We start from the raw sequence: 26,108 nt of genomic DNA, 5'->3' as shown, positions 1-26,108 counted from the left end.
CATACTTTCTAAGTTTTTCTGGTAAATCCAAGTATATTATCAAGTAATTTTTTGATCCAAACTTAATTGTATCATATGTTTTGATATCAAAAAATGTTCGGTTGGGCATGGAGAACTGGCTCAGTGCTTCAGAGCACATCCAGCTCTTCCCAAGGACCCAGTCCAGCTTGGTTCTCAGCATCCACACTAGGCAGTTCACAACCACCCGTAACTTGCTCCTGGGATCATGCCCTCTCTGGGCTCCTTAGCATCTGTATCCACGTGCACCTTCCACACACAGGCACACATCTATGCAAAATTTTAAAATAATAAAAGTAAATCTTTTTAAAGTTAGGTAATAAAATATACTGTGTCACTTAACTGTTGGGGGAGGCTGCTTGTCCATTTCCCAGCTGCCCAGACTCCCGAAATAATCACATAGAAACTAAATTATTTTCAATACTGTTTGGTCAATAGCTTAAACGTATTTCTAGCTAGCTCTTGTATCCTAAACTAACCCATCTCCATTAATCTGTGCATCACCATGAGGTCATGGCCTACCAGCAAAGTTTCTGCAAGCTCTGGTAGAGGAGCCTGTCTCCTGTGGTGGCTACATGGCTTCTCCCTGAATCTGCATACTCCCTCCTCCTCTATCTGCTAGGAACTCCTGCCTTGTCCTATTCTGCTAAGTCACTGGCTGGAACAGCTATATTCACTAACCAATAAAGCAACACATAGACAGAAGGACCTCCATGAAAACTTCATCTGAAGAAGCATTGCTGATTGTGAAGGTGTGTCAGAAGAGGAAAGGTGGCGCTCTGTGCCCCATGGCATGAAGAATTGCTTGGGCACCTGATGGCAAAAATAGATTTACAGTTATCCATTTGTATGCAGATATTAAATACCAGAAAAATCAGTCCAGACAGAAAAGCTAAAATTCTACTTCAGCTGATCCTGCAGGAAGGTGACACAACTAACTTCCATTTTCCCAGCGGAAGCCCAGAGTGAAAGAGCAGATGCAGTGACGGACCACCTTCCAGAGCCAAGAGGGGTGCAAAAGAAGGACCCGAAGAGAAGAGAAACCCAATGCTAGATTGGATGGCTTTGGAAGATAAACCACTAGTTTAAGTGCCCACAGGGGCCAGAAGAGGGCAACAGATCCCCTGGGAGGTGAAGGTAACAGAAGTTCTGAGCTGCCCTCTCGGTACTAGGAACCAAGCCTGCTCCCTCTGCAAGTGTTCTTAACCACTGAGCCCTGTCTCCAGGCCCTCTGCTTAGATATTTTACATGCAGAATGAAACAAACCTCTGGTTCCAATCCTCAGAAATATGGGTCTTCCATATTTTTATTTTAAAAAACTTTGGCATTTTCCTAGGTAGTGTCTTTGAGCCTCCTCCCCTCCTGTCAAGGTTGATCACTTCCCCCTCCTAGCTCCTTTAAGTCTTAACCTGAATGAAACAGCTAATGGGATCTTACTAATTAATCAAATAATTACAAAGTTCTCGATATATGCCATGTGAGGGGAAGGCCAGTGAACAAGAGTAGGCAAGCCACGTGGAACCTACACTTTGCTGAGAGAAGGCAGTTGTTAAGTGAATAAGGTAAAAGTAAAATCTTTTTTGAAAGTGCAATTGTGGAGAAAACAGAAAGATGAATTCCTGGGGCAGGGGTGCTATAGTCAGGCCTTGGAAAGTTGGTCATCTGCCTAGACTCACAGTTATAGAAAAAGGTAATAAATCCAAAAGTTGAATTTTTTAAAAAGCTTCTTGCAAACAAAGCAGGCAATACCCCCTTAAGAGCACTGAGTGAATCACTCTGAGGCTTTCTTGGCGGTTCTTATTCAGAGAAGGCAGGAAAGGCTGCTGTGGATCTTGGCTCCTATTGTTTGAGAAGCGCCTCGCTTTCCACAGTCCCATACTATCCACTCAGCACTTGTGTTCCACTACTTGAAACCAAGAGTCAGGTGATAAAAATATACTAAAACAGTGGGTGTTAATTGTGGAAAAGTTAGTAGCTATCTTTTGTCTCAAGCCTTCGTTAAAGGTTGAAGAAGAAAGGAAGCAGGAATGGGACGGAGGGGAAGCGTCAGAGAGCCTGTGCGCTGCTGCTCTTGACCATGGTGGCGGTAGATCACCTCTAACAAGGAAGAATGGGACGACTAGCTGCCAGCGGTCTCCTAGTACTGACAGCAAAGAGCAGGATGGGTAAGAATGTGATATTGCACAAGAGGACATTATGTTTGTTCTATAAAATTATAATTTAGATTAACAAACTTTACTTCTACTTGAGATATTATAAAAATAAATAAGTAATCACGAAGTTTTTCTGATCACATTGGTAAGTATTTTGTATAAAAATAATAACTAGGATTGGAAGATTGTAAAAAAAGGTAGTATCATTGTCTCCAAATGAATAAGTAATTTTTGAAGGTAGTATTCATTTGAAATTTCCTATATATCATATTTTTAATCTTAAAACTTGACTTTTTTAAAAATTGAGACAAGGCCCATATTGTCTGTAGCCCACGCTGACTTCTAATTTGCAGAAATTCTTGTGCATCAACCTCCCAAGTTCTGTGATTACAGGTGTGAACTACCACACCCAGATTAACAATTCTACAGGAAAATGTGACCAGTGATCACACTCATGCACACCATAAAGGAACAGGGAGAGTCAGAAATCATTGTGGTTACTCTAAATTAAATACACACATCTAAAGTTTAAAAGCTAATATTTACATATAAGAGTTACCAAGCCTGACCTCCTTCGTTCAGGATGATTGTTTCTGATTCCATTCATTTACCTGCAATTTTCATAATTTCATTTTTTAACAGTTTAGTAATATTCCATTGTGTAAATGTGCCACGTTTTCATTATTCACCACTTGCTGGACATTCTGGCTGTTATGAATAGAGCAGCAATGACCATAAGTAGGATAGTGTCTCTGTGGTAGGATGTAAGTCCTGTGGGTATATGCCCAAAGTGATGTAACTGGATCTTGAGGCAGGTTGATTTTCAGCTTTTTGAAGGATGACCACATTGATTTCCTTGGTTGCTGTACCAGCTGGCACTCTGGCCTCCAATGGATAAGCGTTCCTCTTTCTTCACATCCCCACCAACATCTGCTATCGTTTGTTTTGTTAATCTTGGCTATTATGACGTGGGTAAGATGAATCTTAAAATAGTTTTGATTTGCATTTTGAAATGTTTCTCAGTCATTTTGTATTTCATCTTTTGAGAACTCTCCTTTTAGTTCTGTACCCATTTTTTAATTGTTTGTTTTCTTGATATTCAGGTTTTTTAGTTCTTTATATATTCTAGATACTAATCCTCTATCAGATATATAATTGGAAAGTTTTTTCCACTCTATGAGTATATGAATATTTTTAAAGCAAAATTTTACATAAGCTATTTCCCTATTATTTCACGTTAAATGCTTTGTTTTGTTTTTCTTTCTCCATATTTGACTGTGGGGAAGGGTTGTACATATATATGTGTGCATGTTTTGTACTTGTAGCACATGTGTGGTGATACTCTTTCTCACAAGTGTCTGTGTTTGAGTATGGAAGCCAGAAATTGGTATCAGGAATCATCCTCACTTGGTAAACAATTTTTGGACAGATCTCTCAGTCAAACCCAGAGATGACAGATATGCCAGATATGGCTAGTCTAGTTCTCAAGACATCTTTCTCTGGGGCTTCCCTGCCTCCACCTCCAGCAGCTGGAATTACAGGCAACCCTCCATGCCCACCTGGAATTATAGGTTGTAGGGATCTGAGGTGCAGTCCTCGCACGTGCTGGAAGGAGCTTGAACCTCTGGGCCACTCCCCAATTCCTCTTTCATGTAATTTTTAAACAACACTTGAATTAATCGTATTTTTAAATAATGAAACCAAAATTGTAGCCCCAGTCTAGTTATTTTTCCCGTGTCCAAGGGTCATTGCTCGTAGGCCGGGAGATCGGGTGTTCAGTGAAGTATTCAAGGTTAGTGTGGTGTTCATTTTTGGTTATTCACTTTTGTTCCACAAGTTTCAAGAAAATCACTAACTGCCAGTTTGATTTTTTTCCCCCTTTTTCTTTTTTTCTTTTCAAGTGTTCATAATTTTTATCAATTTTCTTTCTTTCTTTTTTATTTATTCATATATTACATCCCAACTACAGTTTCCCCTCCCTCCTCTCCTCCCAGTCTCTTTCCCCTCCTCCCTTCTTCCCCAGATCCACTCCTCCTCCATTTCTCTTTGGAAAAGGGCAGGCCTCCCAGGAATATCAACCAAACATGGCATAATAAATTACAATAAGACTAGGCAGCCGGGCGGTGGTGACGCACGCCTTTAATTCCAGCACTTGGGAGGCAGAGGCAGGAGGATCTCTGTGAGTTCGAGACCAGCCTGGTCTACAAGAGCTAGTTCCAGGACAGGATCCAAAACCACAGAGAAACCCTGTCTCGAAAAACCAAAAACAAAAAAAGAAACAAAAACAAAAAAAGACTAGGCACATCCTCTCATATTAAGGTTGGATAAGGTAACCCAGTAGGAGGAAAGGGTCCCAAAAGCAGGGAAGAGTCAGAGACGCCCCCTCCCACTGTTAGGAGTCCCGTGAGAACACCAGTCTGCATGACCATAACATATGTGCAGAGTGCCTAGCGCAGACCCATTCAGGCTCTATAACTGTCGCTTCAGTCTCTGTGACCCCCTATGAGCCCTGGTTAGTTGATTCTGTGGGCCATTTCCTTGTGGTGTCTTGACCCTTTTGGCTCCTTCCTCCCCCTCTTCCTCAGGTTTCCCCAAGTTCTGCCTAAAGTTTGGCTGTGGGTCTCTACATCCTCTCCCATCAGTTGCTGGGTGAAGCCTCTGATGACAGTTGGGCCGAGCTCCATCATAGAAGAATATCATTAGGAATCATTTCATTGACTTTTTTTTATGCCAGTCATATTTGGTTCTCCTCTTGGTCTCCAGGCTATCCAGACCCCTGGACCTCCAGGCAAAGTCAGACATGGGCCCCTTCTTATAGCATGGGCTCAAGTTGAACCAGTAACTAACTGGCCACTCCCACTATTGCTGTGCCACCTTACCCCCAGTACATCTTGTAGACAGGATAGATTGTAGATCAAAGATTTTGTGACTGGGTTGATGTCCCAGTCCCTCCACTGGAAGCCTTACCTGGTTACAGAAGATGGTCAGCTCGGGTCCCTCCACTGGAAGCCTTAGCTGGTCACAGAAGATGGTCAGCTCGGGTTCCATATCCCCCTTACTAGGAGACTTCACTAGGGTCAGCCTCACAGATTCCAGGTAATTTCCATTGCGTTAGGTTTCTACATCGCCCTTAAAACGCTCCCAATTTCAAACTAGGAGATCTACCCGTTCTTATCTTGGCATTTACATTCTATTTAAGAAGTGGTTTTCTCCCTCGTCTTTTCCTGCTGGGCTCTTCTGTAGTCTGTGTCTCCTGGAAACCCTTCCTTGCTTTCAGACCAGGGTTTTCCTGAGCCAGCTCTTGCATATAGCTCTGTCTGCACCAGGCCTGGCTGGCGTCTGTCTTTAAGCAAGGAGGATCCATTTCCTCATCTTCAGCTGCTACTTTATAACTTCTTTCAATCATGAGAAGAGTTGGATTTTATAGCATCGTTTTCATAGTTTCCGTCCATAGAATTATTGGAATGTATTATCTTTTATGATTTTTTAATTAGTGGTTCTGCCTTGGATATAAAAGAAGAAAAGAAAATAGGCCATGGAAACTGGTCGTCGGGAGACTTTGTGACTGGACTGCCCGCTGGGGAGTCTGAGTTGGCAGCTCATCTCCTGAGAGTGAAGGACACTTGTGGTTTAAATGACAGCAGCCCTGATAAAGGAAGGTAAAAACTGTAAACTCCCCATGAAGGGTGGGGGTAACAGCGTTGTTGTTTTTTTCTGAAAATAGAGCAAGTTGATTTTCTGTTTATACTCAGATGCCTTAAAGAAAATGACTATAAACAGCCTGTAACTTCATGATAAAAAGAAATTAATGACAACTGCAGAGACTTTATACAAAAAAGACTTTTTGTATTTTGTCTGAAAGGATTCTATGTTCTTCTTTTTTCAGGTCTGCAAATCAAAAATCAAAGGAAAAGCATAAGGTACTGTAGAACTCAAGCCCAGATTCTGGTAGTGGGAGCAGAGCACACCCACAGAGCCCTAGGCAGCCATTTACAATGGTCAGAGCCTACCATCATCCCATCCTCCTGGGAGGAGCCCCAGCTTCTGTCCACCAGCATCACCGTCACCTGGCAACCACCCAATGACTCAGCACTGCCCACCTCAAACCTGGCTCCATGGGCACTCTCAGGGAGGCTGTAGGCTGGGTGGCTTCCCAGAGGCAATGCCCAGTTGTACAGACAAGTACATAGCAAGGAAGACTTGGGAAACAACACATTGTGTAAGATAAGAATATGGTTTCACCAAGAGGAGTGACACCTAGGGAGATGTGTTCCGAGCACTAGGAAGAATCAGCCCAGGAAGGCACTTTGCTCTGTAGGAGAAAAGGGTCTGGAGGGAGCAAATTTTCCAGTTCAGGTAGAGATCCGACTGAGGAGAGTAGAAATGCCACAGACCTCAACTATTACAGAGGTTGTTCAGGACCCAGGACAGGTCCACATTCAACTGGCAGAATCCACCAACAATGCAAACCGGAAGAGAGTGCTAACTGCTCAAGCCTGGCTGAGCAACGCCAGCAAAGGTTCCAGCCTCCCTGCAAACAGTACCCTGTGGGCGCTGTCAGTGTTAACAGCCAGGTGCACAGAATGAGAGCCACCACATTCCTGCAGGGGTCTCCATTAGCTGAAGACGGCAGAGAGGAGGCCTAGGGAGAGGATGACAGAACTCAAGGAGATGAAACCCAAAGACAGGAGCCACCTCAAAGTGGGTCCCACTGTCACTTCAGTTACCAACTCAGGTGCCGGGAATCCACAGACTACATAATGGAAATGAGAAGAAACAGCAGTGGGGCCGAGTGAATGCTACTTGGCCACGTCTGCTAGCACAGGAGTTAGTCAGCCTTCACTTCGGCGTACAGACAAACAAGATCCGACCTGATGACCTTGAGACACTAGTTCCTCACCCATTTATCTGCTAGCTAGACCCAATGCGTTATCTATGCCATACTTGGTTCTCAATCTGTAGTCTCAGGCATACATTTGGTCCAAACACTCAGACACATAAAATTAAAATGAAGGAGGAAAAAGGTTAGAACCTTCTGTTTATATAAAGACATTTGCTTAGAAAGAGCGATTAGAACCAGAGGCCAGTGATAAAACTACCCTTTGACAAAAATCAGTCCTTTTCAGGAGTGTCCACATTTCTGCTTAGCTAGTCTTTTTTGGTTGTATGCGGTATCACTATCTGAGAAAACTGTAATCTAGTGTAGTTTGTCCTACAGGTCAGAAGAGAAACAAATGCTGTGGAAGACGCTGATGACCTCACTCAGCCGTCTGAGTCATGCTCAGAAGACGGTAAGTTGCCGGGCCCTCATTATCAAGGCACTGGGCTACTGTCCAAATAATTTTTTCCTTTTATTGAAAATAATTTTTCCTCACATAATGTATCGTGATTACACTTTCCCCTCCTTCTCCTCCTCCTAACTCCTCCCCACTTCACATCCCATCCCAATCCACTCCTTTTCTGACTTTCACTAGAAAGCAAACAGGCTCCTAAGAGATAACAATAAAATACAATAGTGTTCCAAGGTCTCTCGCTCTATGCACTTTATCTGTCTGTAGGTCTCTATGTTTGTTCCCATCTGCTGCAGGAGGAAGCTTCTCTAATGATGGCTGAGCCAGGAGAAAAACAAAATATCATTAAGAGTCATTATAATGCTACACTTTTTGTTTGTTTATTTGTTTGTTTTTAGAACGGTATTGTTTGGTTTTGCCCTAGATCCCTGGTTCTTACTCACCCAAGCAATGTCAGGTATGGGTTCCTACTCATGGAGTGAGCCTTAAGTCAGATCATATATTGGTTGGTAAATCACACAAGCTTTGTGCCTCCGTTGCCCGAGGGTATCTTGCAGGCAGGACACCACCGTAGACCAAATGTTTTTGCCTGGGTTAGTGTTTACATTTCTTCTCTTGTAGCCTGCAGTGTTTACATTTCTTCTTTGATAGCCTTCATTGTTACTTTCCTGTACCAAAGATGCTAGAACAGAAGAGTGAAGGCTCTATAGAGGCACCAGCTCAACATCTCCAAGTTCAATGAATTGTATAGGTGTTATCTTCAGCATCGGAGCCTTACTTTCAGTCTTTGGAGAGCAGCCTATAGTCCTGGCAACGGCCTGGATGTTTAGGGATTCTCATGGGATCCCTGTGATCAACAGCTCAATTAGATGTAACCCAAGCCTGGTACTAAACGCTTCATTTGATGACAAGAGATGTCCAATTGGGACTCTGTCTCCCCTACCATTTGGTGATTTCATTTAGATCTCCTTCATATATGCGTATACTTAGGAAGCTTCTACTGTGTTGGGTTACTTTTAGGTGTCTCTCCCTGTATCCCTCCCTCGTCCTCCTTTTCCCTTCCCGTCTCCACTTGATCCTCTCATTCCAGTCCCTCACCCCCAACCAGAATTCATCCATAACTATCTATTCTACTTCCCTTTCCAAGAGAGTCCTGTTTGCTGAGACTATAAGCTTCAGGTCTAATAAGGCAGGAAGCAATAGAGGAAGGCAGATGTGATGATCTGAATGAGAATGGTCCCAGAGGTCCAGATATTTGAATCCGGGGTCCCCAGCTGATTCTGTTTGGGAACGATTAGGAGGTGCAGCCTTGTTAGAGGAAGGGTGTCATCGGGAGCAGACTTTGAGGTTTCAAAAGCCCATGCCATTCTTAGTTAGCTTTCTTTCTATCCCATGCTTGTAGATCAGCATGTAAGTTTCCAGCCACTGCCCCGGCACCATGACTGCCCGCCTGCTGTCACACTCCTGCCAGGATAGTCATGGACTCTAATCCTCTGAAACTGTGAGCCCTGAACAAACTCTCCACATTGCCTTGGCCATACACCTTATCACGATGAAGAAAATTAACTAAAGCTACATTCAAGGTTGTCCTCTGGCATCCGTGTACTGTGCTGTTTGGGCAGTCCTGTTCCTACTGCTGAGTGGGAACATCAGAACTGTGCTGAATCTAGAGTTTGCCCTCCACCTTGGGAAGACCACTGTTGGATGACCTGTGTGTTTGCCCTGCCTGTGTGGCAGGAAGAGACTGTCTTCCTGGCTCAGCATGAGCAGAGGACAATGCCCTGGCACATAGATACTGTTTTCTGCTCACAGTCAAAGGGGCCCTGAAGGTCTTCAGGTTGTGTCCTGTGATCCCTGCCCACCTGGCTTTTAACAGACCCCTCTTGATCATTTCTCGGGTAGCCTTCCTGGGTCATGTTCCCTCCCTTTGTGTCACAGCTAGAACGCTCTCAGGAAAGGCAGCTGGAACATTTGAGAGACCAGCTTCATATGATACCAGACAAATCCTCATCTCAAATTGCTCTTTCACGTGCTTTATATGTTTGGAGTTACTCCAGGTGAAAACGAAATCTGCACCTTTCACTCCACTGGGAATGGAGTCTCAGTAATGTCTGTGGTGCAGTGCGCTCTCCACCCTCTGCCTCATTGACCACTGTCTTCCTGTATTCTCAGCCTAGCCATCTCTTTCTCTGGACAGTATTCCAGAGCCCAGCGGAGATCAAGTGCCCTTAGGTGATAGCAGACATTTCTTACGTCAGGATTTCTTCATTTTATCTGCAGACCGTAGTACCTACCCCATGTTGCATGCTATGGGCATCCAATATGGATTTGTTCAGAATGAGTGAATACTATGTATAGCCCTTTCCTGACAAAAACATTCATAGATTGTATTTCTGTACTGGTTCCTGTCTGTTGCAAGGCCTTGGAATTCTGGGATTTAGTTCATTCATACAGGGAGTATTACACATAGAAGCTCTTGTAAAGCAAAAACAGTCAACTGGGAAAGAAACTGACAATTCCCTTCAGAAACTGTAGTTTGTTAGGAGAAAGAGCTGCCAAGTTGACGAGAGAACAGTAGGCAAAAACAGTATAAATATATAGATATCTAAACACAATCAGTCCTTAATGGGAAGAAGCTTCCATTAAAACCTGGAGTGAGAATAAAGTGGGTGGTGGTGGCGCCTGCATTTATCCCAGCACTCGGGAAGCAGAGGTAGGGGGATCTCTGAGTTTGAGGCTAGCCTGCACTACATACTTACTCTGCCTTAAAAATACCAGAAGAGAGTAAGACTAGGGAGAGAAAAAGAGGGCTGTCATGAGCAGTCTTCAGAGCACATCCCTGAGCAAAATCCCAAGAACAAAGGAAGGATCAGACTTGGGTAATTCACAGGGGGGTTATCTGGCAGGAAATCTCACAGTACTCAGTTCAGCCCGACGAAGAGCATGGAAGAGACTGGAAACAAGCGTTAAGAGGTGTCGAGCTCCTGCACAGACTGCTTAGTTGTATCCCAGAGAGAGCTGTGAGGAGCTGTGGTGGTTCTTCAGGCTCTGGGATTGGGCTTTTTATTTGCCTGTTTGTTTTTTAAAAAGAGAAAGATGAGTGGAATTGGATGGGTGGGAAGGCCGGGAGGATCTGGAAGAAGATGGAGGAGGGGGAAACCGTGATCAGAATATATCATATAAAAAAAAAATCGATCTTCAATTTTAAAAGAAAAATGACCACTGTCCATCTTACAGAGGCAGACCTGTATCCTAACAGACAGCAAACAGAAACTGAAAAGGAGCCCTGGGAGCTACTTAACAGGAAAACTGGAAACATGGAAAACAGAGAAGCTAAAGAAGAGGGGATGAAAACAGAGCCCGTGAGATCAAGGTTAGACCACAAAGGCCTGGAGAGGAAAGAGCCCTGCAGTTCGAGGGTGACTGCTTTTGAGATAATGAAGACTTCTTTTCTTTTTTTTTTTAAAGCTTTTTTATATTTATTTATTATGTATACAATATTCTGTCTGTGTGTATGCCTGCAGGCCAGAAGAGGGCACCAGACCCCATTACAGATGGTTGTGAGCCACCATGTGGTTGCTGGGAATTGAACTCAGGACCTTTGGAAGAACAGTCAATGCTCTTAACCTCTGAGCCATCTCTCCAGCCCCTGAAGACTTATTTTCTATGGCAGATGTTAGGGAGGAGATCCATGGAACTGCTGGTTGTGTAACCACCCCCTCTGGGTTTTGTATAGGAGAAAACTTCCTTGTGAAGTACGAAATCCTTGCAAATTCCCTAACAGGCCATTGCCCCTTCATATTTCCAACAATTGGGCACACATTGTTGCAAGCCACAATCTTAACAGCTCTATAGTGGCCGACTGCATAGGAGTCTTGTTACTACTCAGCAGTAAGAAGCTGGCTGTCCTTTTCATGTCTTTTTTAAAGGAATGATGTAAAAGAAACTCAATGTGAAAAAATTGATGGTATAAAGGATTTGTTGATAGATTTGCTGAGGAAACATTTAAAAGGGAGAGTTTAGCTAAGAGAGCACAGCCTCCCCAAAATACCCCAAAGGTAAGTAGTCTGCAAACCAGTCCTGTTAGAGATAAACAAAATTTATGATACTTGGATGTAAGGATTTGTTCACCGGGATTGACTAGTCTTTGGGCCCATTCCCTAGGAACAGGCTCAAGGGGGTCCTGTCGGGTCACAACCATCATCAAGTTCTGGTGTGCCTTGAAGTCCTTTGTGCTTTTATTAGGAAAAAATTTAATTCTACCACATAGCCAAGATGGGTAACAATGATTCAAAAAAGTACAATTCTGGTGTACATAAGAAATAACTCCAGCAATTGTTGATATATAAACCTCCCATCTGCCCACATGGCCAGACTGGCAGTCACCTGGCTCTGTTGAAATTGTTCAGAGCATAGCCTAGGACCAGGACCTAAAGGAGACTTAAGGATGATAGAGTATGTGAAATGCATAAGCTGACGGTGTATACTAGTTAGTGAAACCTTCTGCTCAAGGCCAGCTCTTCCTTGGACATCAACCAGAGCCAGAAACACTCGTCCTTCATCTCTAAGCGTGTGGAGTGATTCCTCACTGGGAAAGCGTGCTGTTTCTAATACAGTGTGTGTGTGTGTGTGTGTGTGTGTGTGTGTGTGTGTGGTGGTGTTTTCTGTGTTTTTAATGATTTTTTAATACAGAATTATTGCCTTAAACGACTTTAATGAATAAGCTGAGTGTGATAGCTCACACATGTAATCTCATCCCTGAGGAGGCTGAGTCAGAAACACAAAGGAAGGTGAAGGCCAGCTTGGGCTATACAGTGTGAGCTCCACCCTGCTCTGCACGGTAGAGTGAGACCCTGTCTCAAAAAAATAAAAATAAATAGAAATGTAAAGATGACTGATCCATTTGCCTAGGTTGTTCTCACAAAAGTTATATTAACCTACAGTCCCACCACAAATGTAAGAAGTCATTTTCTCAACAGAAGTTTTAGAATCTATGCGGTGGCTCTGTTGGTTTGTTTGTTTGTTGTTTTTTGGCACTGGAGATTAAACTTCTTCTTTGTGAGGCCAGCCCATAATGTTAAGTTACACCCAGCTATCCATTTGTTGTGTATGTGTGTGTATGTATGTATGTATGTATATAGCTATGTATACATATATATAGCTATTTGTTTGCTGTGTGTATATATGTATACTACATATGTGCATATACATGTATGTGTATACTACATATGCAGGCTGAGAGAGCACAAGAGGGCATTGGATTCCCTGGAACTAAAATTATAGACAGTTGTGAGGAGCCATGTGGGTGCTGGCAACCTAACCCAGATCCTCTACAAGAGGCCAGTATTCCTAACCACTGAGCCGCCTCTCCAGACCCAACACCTTTGTTCTGGACCTGTGCTAAATAGAGTAGATGACTATTAATTTATTCAAAACCTCTCTCTCTCTCTCATTGATAAAGTAAATTCAACTTTCTACGTTGAAAGAACAGGATACTTTTTATTACCGAATCAATTGATCTTGTATTAATTTTAAATTGCTTATCAAAATAATAATAAGGTGAATCAAAAGCATTAGTAAAAGGTAAAATAGACTCCCTAGTCTTACCTTAAAAATCTCGTAATGTGCATACGCTTATTGTTTGAAAGCTTTGGAATAGTTCTTTTACACTGTAAATCATTTAAGGGGTGCATCTCATGTTTTATAAAAATAAAATTTTATTTCTAACTAACTCATATGATTGCTTGCAAACAATATCTTTTAGGGATTAGCTTTCCATTGCCTGTTTTTATTAGGGGGCCATGTAGAAAATGATGTCAAATTATGTACAAACAGTCATGTTCCACTTGTCAAATTGTTGGATATGTTTCAAGATGGCTTTTTCAAAATAACTACCAAAGTTTCTCTTAACAGAAACTTATCCATCAAGAAAACATTCATTCAATATTACTTTCCCAGTATATACGATCTCTAGAAAAGATTAAAGTGAGAAATTGAAAACATGGGATCTAGAAAGAAATATTGAAGCATAGATACTAGGATAATATCTTATTAGAATAATAAAAAGCGAGGTCAAGCTGTGGAAATTTTGTCTTTGGAAAGATGAATTTTAAGTTAAGCATATTTAATCACAGAGTTGCATTAAAACACAAAGAGAAGAAGGAGGAGAATGAAGGAGTGAAGACTGAGTTGCCAGGGAAAGATGAACTTTCTACCGAAGACGCTGAAGACCAGCAATATGCAATGGCTCTGGGAAGCCTGCACATGAGAGCAAAGCAGACCTTGAGTCAGGTAAATTAATTGCTTACTCGTAATTATGCTTAATGCATATGACTTTATTTTATCAATATTAGTTATACTATCTCTAATTAAAAAGCATATATGTGTGTATCATTAGGCAGTATAACCTGCATGACTGCCATTGTGTGTTTGACCCACTATTGACCAAAATATCGTCATGAGATCCGTAGCTCTATTACGTATGCGTTTAACAAAATGTTATTTCAGGATCTGGGTGGATGACCAGTGGTTAAGACCATGCTGTTCTTCCAAAGGACCAAAGTTCAATTCCTGGCACTCATGTTGGCCATTTTAAAACCTCATATAACTCCAGCTGCGGGACATCTGGGACCCTCTTCTTGCTTCCAGGGACCCCTGCACATGCGTGGCATACACACACAGGCACATAAACTTGTTTTAATTGAAATCTAAGGAAAATGGAATACTGGCAGTTATAGCCAAATAGCTACAGTAAACCCTGGAGGAATGAATGAGGAGTTTTGTCATTGTGCTGTCATAAATGTTAACTGGGGCACTTTCTATGCCAAAATGCGGGGTCATGAGCTTTACAACTGTAAAGAGACTTGTTCTGTGTTTCATAAAGAAATTCCCTTTACAGTCGTGTCTGGGCCTCACTCTTTGACAAGGTTCCCATGTGGAGTGAGTCTCTCCCTGGGCATTAACCAGCTTTATTTGCATAGATTTTCTAAAGTTCTGCATTTAATTAAGCTTTCAGGCTTTTTGCCACCAATGATGTGGGCTTAAACCTTCATGACATATACCTTTATGAAGAAGAAAACAGCACTGACTGGCAACTCACAGAGAACCAAATGCCAGACTCTTACGACGTTGCACTTTGCAAAATCACCATGGCAAGCAAAAGTTAAATGCACAAGAGAAAAACCAGAGTGCAGACACTTTTTGTCAGTCATTTGCAGCTGACTGATGTGTTGATACGTGAATGTGCATGTGTTTTAGAAAGGAAGCTACATGTGTGGTGAAAAACAAAGAGAATTGTTAGATTTTCATCTTTATTTTTATTTTATGTGTATGAGTGTTTTTGCTTGTGTGTGTGTGTGTGTGTGTCCCCTACATGCATGCCTGGTGCCCACAGAGGCCATAAGAGAGAGTATTGAATACTGTTGCTATTACAGATAGGTTGGGAGCCACTATGTGGGTGCTGGAAACCGAACCTAGATCCTCTGGAAGAGCAGCAAGTGCTCTTAACCACTGAGCCATCTCTGCAGCCAGTTGTGGGCATATGTAAACCATTTGGGGATGCTAGAGGCAAAGTATTGACCAAGCTGATAGTCTTCAGTGCCCAGTCTGCAACAGTTGAATAGTAACATCCGCGAGAGCCTTGCCAAAGCAAAGGCTTTAATGTTTCTCACAGGAGCTGATTTCCCATGATCGCAAACCCCTTGTCACCAATGATGGATTTCCTAGTTTGTGACAGTGATTCCACTCCCTTGACATGTTCATCTGGAAGGACGCTTCCTACTTTGCTACTGTAACTGCTAAGGAAAGGGGACACATACAAGTCAGCAGATACCCTGTTTTCAATTCATCGATTCCTTTACAGAGAAATAATCCCTATTTCAAAACAAGGGGTTTCTGAAAACAACACTGCATCCGATACACGATCAGCTCCGCGCTCCACAATGAAGGCATCCAATACCCGCGCTGCTCCACGCTCCACGATGATGGCATCCGATACACATGCAGCTCCACAATGAAGGCATCCGATATGCGTACAGCTCCACACTCCACGATGACAGAGCATCCGATACACGTGCAGCTCTACGCTCCACAGTGAAGGGATTCTGATCCCAGAGTTCTGTGTCCACTGCACAGATAGGTTACCCCGTCTCTCGGAAAATGAAGCTGGGACCAGAGAGATGATTCAGTGGTTAAGAACACTTGATGTTCTTATGGAAGATCCAAGTTCAGCCCGTCATGGCGGCACACGCCTTTAATCCCTGCACTCTGGAGGTAGAGGCAGATGGATCTCTGAGTTCAAGGTCAGCCTGATCTACAGAGTGAGTTTCAGGACGCGAAGAAAACAAAAAACCAAAACAAAACAGCAACAAAAAAAACACAGAGAGAGAGAAGAAACAGAAAAAGTAGACGACCCAGGTTCGATCTGAGCACCCACATAGTGGGTGGCTCACAACCGTCTCTAACTCCAGGTCCAGGAGATACAGTGCCCTCTTCTGGCCTCCATGGGTACCAAGCACAGATATATGTAGCAAAAACACCTTTATTTTGCAATTGTGAAAATTTGAAGTTAGACATTTTCTTCCATTTTAGACCTAGTGAAAAAGCATAGAAATAGATTAAATATATACCATGTATCCAAAAATAGAGAAGAAAGTTTTCTTGTTCCTGTCACTGTTTTTATAGGGGGTTTATGATGAGATACAATGGTCACCATGCAATTTATGGAAACCATTTTAAGGGCAAATTCAAGGTCTCTTAGCATATTATCAGATCCATGTAATGGTCACTCTATCAGTTTCAGAATATTTTCATCACCTTAAAGAATATCTTCAGCCGGGCGGTGGTGGCGCCCACCTTTAATCCCAGCACTAGGGAGGCAGAGGCAGGCAGATCGCTGTGAGTTCGAGACCAGCCTGGTCTACAAGAACTAGTTCCAGGACAGGCTCCAAAACCACAGAGAAACCCTGTCTCAAAAAAACAAAACAAAACAAAAACAAAAACAAAGTCATCACTGTTGTATCAAAACTCCGTTTCTTCCTGTTGTTGGCTGGTATTTCGTCACATGGCTGTCCCACGTCCTCACTCACCAGCTGAAGGGTCTCAGGATTATGGTCATTTCTTGCCTTTATTTGTAATGCTGAAATGATTTTGTAGGCATATTTTTATTTCTTTGCTGCTGGATTTTACCCTTTGAGTTGAGCATGCTGATCTCACTGTCTCTTGGCTTTTAATCATGATTCTTCTCTTTCCAGATTTTTTTCATTTGTAATCATTTACAAATGAAATCGTGTACAAATTTTCAGAATAGACTCGCAGCTTACTATTTTGTGAAGATTCTCCCAAGTCTCTTTACCTTGTGTGTACAGAACAACGAAGTCATTCATTTTGTGTGCTTTCTTCATTTCGTCTTATTTCACTTTGTTTGTGCCTCGATCTTGTCAAAGCATAAAACTGCCTAGAGGGAGGTAATGTTTGATAAGGATGCTGCTTTTCCACATAAACATTAAAATGTTTTTGCTGAACAGTTGGTAGAGCTTGGTGGGTGCTTGCCTAGCATGTGAGGCCCTGGACTCTGTCCCCAATGCTGAAAAGACAAAACACAGAAAAAAAAAAAAAAAAAAAAAAAAAAAAAAAAAAAAAAAAACATTTGTTAGGATAAAATTAAGTACTTCTCATAATTTTCAAAACTAACATAAGAAGAGTTTTCATCTAAATATATGTTAAAAGCTTAAACATAAAACTCCATCTACTTTTCTTACAATGGAAAAAGTGAGATTTTCCTACCTTTACAACGGAGGCCGTGGTTTAGATTTGTAGTGATTCATCAACAGAGAGGCTCTCACCAAAGCTCTTTGGATCTGCCATGTCATGCACGTTACCCCTAGTAACCACCTTCCACTCATCGGAGTGCTGACTGACACAGAGAAAGGGAATCTTTATTCACATTTAGGTCCGCCTCCGACAACAGGAGGCTTTGTGAACATGCCACCTGCCTGCAGGATAGGACGGTGTGAGAGCAACAAGGTGCTGGTGCCAGCAGCAGATGCTGTCTATGACTCCCCATGTCTTTCCAATTCTTCTAATTACTTTTGCTTATTTTCTAATCTAATCATCCATAAAGTCCAGTGTTAGATGTTGTAATTGCCTCCCTTCTACTGATGAGATAGCCAAGGCCCAGAAAACTAGTTTGTTTAAGACAATAGCTATTAGAACAGGAGCTTGGGCCTCAGACACAAGCGTTCTGACTTAGAAGCATCTCACTTAGAAGCTGCCTCCCACACTTTCCTTTAGCATCCTGTTCCTCTGCTAGAGTATTTTGTTACTTTGTAATCATTGCTTGCATAGCTCTAGTTATTTGTCTACATGAATTATTAAAATTATACTTGACTTGGCACTTTGAACATGTAAAGATTCACCATAATAAGATTTCGACTTTTTTCTCATTTGACAATTTTATCAATTTGAGTGTCTGAGAAAATACAATTTCAAAATAAGCATACCATATTTCAGTCAGTCACGGGACAGGTCAGTGACTCAGACCATAATATTTTAGATTTGTTGGGGATAAGATCCCTTCTGCAATAACTCAACAAACACCACAGTGACAGCACAAAAGTCCCCTTAGTGTGCAGATACAGAGATAATGGCTGTGTACTCATAAGATCCTAGTGTGAGGAGGCTAGAGAGACAGTTCAGCAGTTAAGAGCACTTGCTTCTCTTGCAGAGGGTCTGGGTTCTGTTCCCAGCATCCACATAGGGCAGCTCACACTGCCTGTGACTGCCTCTAGCTCCAGGGGATCCTATGCCCACTTCTGGCTTCTACGGGCATCTTTATGCTTGTGGTACATCTATGCACATTGAAGCACATATACCTATATACATATGAAATAAATATTTTAAAGTAATTTTAGTGTGGAAACATGTGATAGGGAGATTTGTACTAGAACAGTAGTAAAGTCTTCTTTTTAATCCTTTGTTTTAGTTGCAAGAGGCACAGGATCGACAAAGAGAAGTCATACAGAGTTCTCAGAAGACGCAGGATTGCTTGCAGAAGTATGATTTAAAGGAGCATACAATTAACCTGAGTATTTACAAAGCAAATTATTAGTATAATGTGAAATCATGTCGGTTACAATAAGGATAGCTCTGTGAAGACCAAGGGACATCTCAGCTTTGTGTTCCTTACGTCTAGGGACACAGCTCAGTGGGATGAATAGGGCTTACTTTGTATGCCCACGGCCCTGAGTTCAATCACCACACTGGGAAGAAAAAAACTTTGTGATATTTGTTCATCTACCTAAAATTTACACATTCTCTCTAAAATACAACTAGAAAATGAAACACTATCTACTTTTCAATTTTTTTAGGAATTTAAGTCCTTTGTCATTAAGCAATGTTGTAAAAAAGTTTATATGAAAGAATAATTGTTTATAAAACACATTTTAGGTTTCAAGCTAAATGTTCTGAGGCAGAAGTTACAATACAAGAACAAGGAAAGAAAATTGCAGAGCTTCAGGAGCTATGGGCAAGCTTGGTGAGTCGGGTCCTTGCTCACCTCTGTCCCATGTTTCCCTAAAAGGAGCACTGCAGGAAATGTGAAAAGCCCCACTGACGCAAATATTTAATGCATTCGTATTGATGCCACTTCCTGCTGGTGGTGAAAATCCTCTTTGCTGTATAGGAGGTGTGACCGAATGAATAAGGTAATGATTTTTGATGACCTGTCTTAAGGCATAGTTTTTTGTTGTTGTTGTTGTTGTTTTGCTTTTTGTTTTGTTTTTTGCTGTTGTTGAGACAGGGTTTCCCTATGCAGTCCTGGATACCCTAGGACTCACCTCTGTAGACCAGGCCAACCTCAAACTCCACCTGCCTCTCTACCTCCCCAGTGCTAGGATTAAAGGCGTGCACCAACACTGCCCAGCAATAAATAATATTTTAAGAAAGAATAGTTCATATCAAGTTTTATAGGTAGTTTTTATATTTTTTCCAAAGACGAGAAGCAAAGAGGAACAGCTAAAGAAACTCAACAAAATCATACTATGTCTGAAGTGTTCTTTGGACCAAAAGAAGAGTAAAAATGAAGAATTGGAGAGGGAGTTCACTGAGTAAGATTTTAATATTTCAAATCTCTTCACTCACGGACTTACTTAGCTGATTTTATTAACACCTAAATATGAATTCGTTTTATAACTGTTTTAATAACCAAAAGTTATTGTTTTTTTAATTTACTTCAAAAACTCATGAATCAGTCTGAAAATTTGGATGCTAAAATATATTTACTTTCTAGTGATCCTGAAAGCAATAATGGAGGTGCCTTGGTTATGGCTCTATGCATTTCTTCATCTACCTGCAATTTTTCTTTTTCTTTCTATTTTTTTTATTCTTTGAGTTTTCCTACATTATTTTGATATTTCTCCTCCTTCCTCCTCCCAGATCCAGCCTCCCCTTCCTCACACACTCAACTTTGTACCTTCCTTTTTCACCCATCAATTCTAATTTGTGCTGCTCATAGATTCTTGACTGTGTGGCCTCCGGCTGGCATGTGTTTGGCTTCCAGCATCCACACTTTCAAAGAACTCTGATTCTTGTATCCCAGCAGCTATTGATTGTCCCGCTCCAGAGAGGGGCAGCTTCATGTCCACCACCTCCCCTTTCCCTTGCTGAGACAGGTTTGGCTTGATTTGGTTTTTATTTTCTTTCTGCTTTTTTTTTCAACAATGATATTTACAGACACATTATTTTTCCATGGGTGTCACCCATTTTTTACATGAAGTATACATGTTGCTAAACTTGTTTGTTACATATCTACATATATAAATATCTGTATGTATCTGTATATGCACACAAACAACTAAAATACTGTCACACCTAGTATCTGCAGAAGTTTGGTTTTAAGACCCTCCTCAAATACCAAAGTCTATGGATAACCAACTCTTGTATGTAAAGTGTTGTATATGTGCATATAACTCACACATACCCAAATATTTTTTCTTTACCTTGATTACTGATCTATGGGTTATTCCTAATTGTTAATAATTAGTTAATGCTTCATACTATAATACTAAACTAAATGGTTAAAACAATTCGGTGTATGGTTATAGTTTTCATTCTTTATCTGACATAAATACTGTAAGTTTTTCTTTATGTTATTTACCTAATATTTCATTAAAGTACTTTCAATAATTTTAAGTTGAAACTAATGAGAATTCATAATGTGTAGTTTCATTTTAAAAGAAATAATGTATGTAAGAACACGATAGCTCATACAATCCATTTGAAAAATTGTTAAGCATTTACTATTTACAAGACTTCCCATACTGACTTATACACTTTTGCAGAATAAAGAAACACTTAGAAATAATGAAAAGAAAATTGAATGATCATGAAAATGGAGAATTTAGTTGCCATGGAGATTTAAAAGCTAAAGAACTTGAAGTGAATATTTCAGTGGATGTGTTAAAAAATGAGGTAATTTTATTTGCTTAGAGACCAAAAATATAAATCTTCAAATGTTCACACTTCATGTCAATGAAAATTAGTTAATTTCTATTGAAATGGTGTTCTGTTGAATGCAAGCTGGTACGTGAAGCCAAGCAGTACACACCCTCACAAGCCACTAAATCACGAATAGCATCAATTTTATTTAGTTATTTTATGTATGTTGCATGGGACGATCAAAGAAAAGGTCACTCCAAGATGCAATCCAGGCTCTGTGGCAGCAGAGAGGAACAGTTTCAAGGAACTGAACCTCAACAGCTGTATGAAAGCAAATGTATTGGTTGTTACACAAGAGTTGTTTTGAGGGTGAAACAAGTTCCTCATTCCAAAGCCCCTGATCTAATCTTCATGTTTAGTCCTTCTGGTGCACTGTGTGCAGTACCCAATAATGCAAGACGCTCCAGGTGTCCCAGGATTGCCTTGTGACTAAAGTCACACAAAGGCTGGGAAACTCCTTCAGAAAAAACTCACTAAGCCCCAGGAAACAATGATCTTTTCTGAGGTCTAAGTACTTTTCTGAAACAACTCTATTATTTAATGTTTGCCCTAGAGACAATGATCTACTCGTTTTTCCCTCTACATTGGTAGCTGTTTTATTGGGACATAGCTAACATGGTCATTAACAGAGGCATGTCAGTAGCGTCTGAGGCAGTTGCACGGCTTTCCAAGCACCTTCAGTTGTAGACTGCTCTCACCACCCTCTGAAGGAACCACACACCCTGCAGACATTGCTCACCCCCTTTTCCTGATCAGCATAGGGAACCACCAATCTGCTGTTCCCATCACTTTGCCTGTTGTGAATTGGTCACATACCTGTATCACAAAGTGGTCTCCGTTCTTTTTCCTTGGCTCCTTTTGTTTTGCATTGTTTTCAGTGTTCATGCCTGTTGTAATCTTACCAATACACCAAAGAGATGAGTAATGGTGAAAAACAGAGAGAGGATATTTGATCAATGTTCACACTGGGAAGAGGAGCGAATTAAAGGCCACATGACCCAAGTGTTGTGGGGGGGGGGGGGCGGGGAGGTTCTGTCCTGCCCAGTTCCCACAGTCATTAAATCCCAAAGAAATCACACAGAGGTCTACATTAACTATAAACTGATTGGCCCATTAGCTCAGGCTTCTTACTAACTCTTATAACTTATCTTAGCCCATTATTCTTGTCTGTTAGCCACATGGCTTGGTACCTTATTTGGCGGGGCAGTTACATATTGCTTCTTCTGTAGCTGGGTCAAAACTGCAGACTAGGACTTCCTTCTTCCCAGAATTACCTGTTCTCATTGACCCACCTCTACTTCCTGTCTGGTTGTCCCACCTATACTTCCTGCCTGGCTACTGGCCAATCAGCATTTATTTAAAATATAATTGAAAGAATACAGACTATTGTCCCACACCACCCAAATCCATCTTCAAACCAGTGACATGACCAAACACTTAGTTTCTTCCTGTTGGCAAGTAGTATCATCCCATTGTGTGGATATACAATACATTTTATCCATTCCTTAAAGTTGCACTACAAAATGGTTCGTGAGCCTCCGGCAAGGGCCTGGAAATTTAAACATACAAACACACAGAGACACAGGGACATGGGTCATCCTTGAAACAAGAATGCCCCCCTTTATTGCCAGCTTATATAGGGCTCTGGCTATGCCCCAGCTCTTGGGATCTTTCAGCTGCAGGTCCACCAGAAACCACTCCCCTGCCATCAGGGTCTTTTGCTCAGGGCAGCTGCAGGCTGCTCAGAGCAGAGGAAAACAAGTTGTTTACAGGAAATTCAGGGTCTGGTGGTCTGAAGTCCCCAACGTTTTAGGTTTCCTTTCACGAATACTTATGAATCAATAGCTAAGTCATGTGATAACTCTGCTCAGCCTTCTGAGGTGTCAATATTTCTTTTTTTTTTTTCTTGGTTTTTTGAGACAGGGTTTCTCTGTAGCTTTGGTGCCCGTCCCGGAACTAGCTCTTGTAGACCAGGCTGGCCTCGAACTCCCAGAGATCCGCCTGCCTCTGTCTCCCGAGTACTGGGATTAAAGGCGTGCGCCACCACCGCCCGGCAGGTGTCAATATTTCTTTTTTTTTTTTTTTTTTATATTTCTTATTGGTTATTTACTTTATTTTATGTGCACTGGTGTGAAGGTGTCAGATCCCCTGGAACTGGATCTTCAGACAGTTGTGAGCTGCCATGTGGGTGCTGGGAACTGAACCCTGGTCCTCTGGAAGAGCAGTCAGTGCTCTTAACCGCTGAGCCATCTCTCCAGCCCCAGGTGTCAATATTTCTTAAGGTGACAGCATTGGATAAGGGTCACGGTTTCTCCATAGCCTTGCCCATGCTCTTTTTCACCATGTCAAGTGAAAAGCTTCCCATCCTCGTGACATGAAGTGCACATTGTGGAGGGTTTTGTTTGCACTTAACTATTTACTAAGGAGGTAGTATGAGGTCGTGCCTTTTAGGTGCTTACTAGTGGTTAATGTATTTCTTTGCACAAATGTCTATGTAGATTCTTTCTCTGATACAGGAGAAACTGGGAATGGTAAACTGGTGTCATAACGGATCTACCAGTCATCTTAGGAAACGTCAAGTTACACAAAGTAGAATCTAGCTGAAGTCACACCCCTGTTTCTCTTATCAGGAAGAGCGTAGTTCTGCCCAGCAGACAGAACCACCCTGGCAGGGAGCCACCTGGGAAAAGCAAACCCTGGTCTGTCTAAGGGGAACTGTGACAGTATTTTACACTGTGAAGCTTAGAATTTCCATCACTGTGTATTATGTTTCTTGCCCGAAGTGTAACCTGGGGCTGTAAAACTATATAAGCTAAGGGAGTTTCTGTGCAGGGCGAGTTCCCTCTTGTGCATTAGCCAGAACCAGCTGTGGACTGTTATTAAAGAGGTTTTCCTTGATTGATCTCTAAGTGCTGGAGTGATATCTCACAGGGAAGGCATGTTCATTCATGACACCTCTAGTTTTAAATCATGTTTGTTTGTTTGTTTATTTTTTTGTAGGAGTCCTTTATTCTGGATATGAATCCCTGATCAAGGGTCTGATTTTCAAGTGCTTTCTTAGGAATTACTATGGTCACTATGCATAAATGACAGCCCCTCATCTGACATACCTCATCTGTGCTCCTAACTTCCACATCCTGTTTGACGCTGACATGACATAATCAAGTGTTTTTAAACACATTTCTCACATGCAGGAACACAGATTACTTTCTTTAAGACATTCGTGTTGGGTTTTCTGAATAGAGGTCTCATATTTTAGAAGGAAAAACAAAGTATGGATTTTTTTATGTAAATGGATATTTTGCCAACATGTCTGTCTGTGCACCAGTTGTGCACCTGGTGACTTTGAAAACCAGGAAAGGGCATCAGCCCCCTAGAGCTGGAGTTACAGAAGCTTGTGAGCCAGCATAGAAGTGGTGGAAATTGAACTCTGATCCCTGGGAAGAGCAGCCAGCACTCATAACTCTGAGCCATCTCTCCAATCCTACCCTTCACTTTCTTCATGGTAGCTTTTCAACCACAATTCTAGTTGCTGAAGCCTACTTTATCTGTTTCTGCTTTTGGTAAATTACAGACATAAATACCAGTTCCAGTCATGACGGTTTTGACAGTGTGCTCAGAAGCACACTGAGAAGCTGTAGGGTTTTATTTCTTCCACTTTGCAGGTTTAATTTGAGTTTCTTTGTAAGCATGTTATTTAATAGGAGTGCAACTTTATCTTTTGCATGTGGATATCCAGGCGCTTTGGCATTATTTCTTGCTAGAAATACTTTTTTCACACTTGTTTTGCAACAGATGCTGAAAATCAATTCCCTTTTATTTGGTGGAAAGATTAAATGACTACACGATGCTATTGAATTAAGCCATTCTTGTTTACAAACGGATGGGTCCAATCGCTAGATTTTTGTACTAGGAGATTCTTTCAAAGACCTTCCTGAAAATCAGTACTTCTTGTAATGTGGCTGTGATATTCTGGAGAGAATGGCCTCTGTGGGCTCATATATTTAAATGCTTGCTTTCCAGTGGGTGGAACAGCTTGGGAAGGATTAGGAGGTGTGGCCCTGTTGGAAGTAGTGTGTCACCGGAGGTAAACTTGGAGGTTTTGTTCCCAGTCTGCTGCCAGACTCTCCACCATGGACTCACCCTCTGAAATTGTAGCAAGCCCCCAAAGAAATGCTTTCTTTGGTAAATTATTTTGGTCACAATGTCTCTTCACAGAAATGAAAAAATTAAGACAGCCATTCAAATGAGCACAACATCTCCAACTCAGAAAAAGATGTGCAACTTTGGACTCCACATTTATCAGATTAATTAATTATAGTCTAATTTCTAGACTCTTATTCTGGGAATCTTTGAGATTTTTTTCCTGTTGTTGCTGTTGTTGTTGGTTTTTTGTTGTTGTTTTGTTTTGTTTTTCAAGACAGGGTTTGTCTGTGTAGCCCTGGCTGGCCTGGAACTAGCTCTGTAGACCAGGCTGGGCTCCAGCTTAAGAGATCTGCCTGCTTCTGCCTCCTGAGTGCTGGGATAAAAGGTGTGCACCACCACTGCCTGGCTTGGAAGTCTCTTATTAATGCAAACCTAAACAACTGAAAACCAGTGTCCCTAAAACTTCCTCATAAATTATAGGCATCAAAGATGGAAGAGGGAGAGATTCTTTACTAAGAGGCAATTTTATGAAGCAAAGAAATGAGACAAATCAGAAGGAAAAAAAGCTTGAGGTCCAGTATAGCTATCTTGTGACAAAGACGAGTATTTTTTGTGAAACGCATCATGGAAGAGGGAGGAGAACACAAACATTCACTCCTAGCTGAAAAGCTATTGGCATTTGATAGCTATTGAGAAAAAGAGTCAATTTTCTTCCTTTCTTTCTACTTTTAAAGATTTCATTTACTTAATATTATGTGCATGAATGTTTTACCTGAATGTATGTATGTGTACCATATGCATGCCTGGTGCCTACACAGGTCAGAGGTCATCAGATCCCCTGGAACTGGAATCACTGATGATTGTGAGTCACCAGATAGGTGCTAGGAACCAAACTCAGATCATCTGTAAGAGCAACGAGTTCTCTTAACCACTGAACTTTCTTTCTGTCCAGCCTCTGAGTCAGTTTTCTTTGACGGTGTGACCCCTGGCATATTGACCATGCCCC

General features: G+C 41.6%; 1 protein-coding gene across 1 annotated transcript in view; it reads left to right on the top strand.

Annotated features, from left to right (window-relative positions):
- The window catches only part of LOC130879911 (ankyrin repeat domain-containing protein 26-like), a 90,273-nt gene that overhangs the window by 53,993 nt on the left and 10,172 nt on the right, over window positions 1–26,108 (top strand). The window contains exons 16-25 of the mRNA XM_057778735.1: window positions 2,023–2,183; window positions 5,666–5,830; window positions 6,058–6,096; window positions 7,398–7,462; window positions 10,700–10,835; window positions 13,597–13,753; window positions 18,444–18,514; window positions 18,908–18,995; window positions 19,454–19,566; window positions 20,800–20,929. Of these exons, the coding sequence (XP_057634718.1) occupies window positions 2,023–2,183; window positions 5,666–5,830; window positions 6,058–6,096; window positions 7,398–7,462; window positions 10,700–10,835; window positions 13,597–13,753; window positions 18,444–18,514; window positions 18,908–18,995; window positions 19,454–19,566; window positions 20,800–20,929 (1,125 nt within the window). The remainder of the gene's footprint in view (window positions 1–2,022; window positions 2,184–5,665; window positions 5,831–6,057; window positions 6,097–7,397; window positions 7,463–10,699; window positions 10,836–13,596; window positions 13,754–18,443; window positions 18,515–18,907; window positions 18,996–19,453; window positions 19,567–20,799; window positions 20,930–26,108) is intronic.

This window comes from Chionomys nivalis, chromosome 8, assembly GCF_950005125.1.
Source record: "Chionomys nivalis chromosome 8, mChiNiv1.1, whole genome shotgun sequence".
NCBI classification, from domain to species: Eukaryota; Metazoa; Chordata; class Mammalia; order Rodentia; family Cricetidae; genus Chionomys; species Chionomys nivalis.
This window is presented reverse-complemented; position numbering and strand designations above follow the sequence as displayed.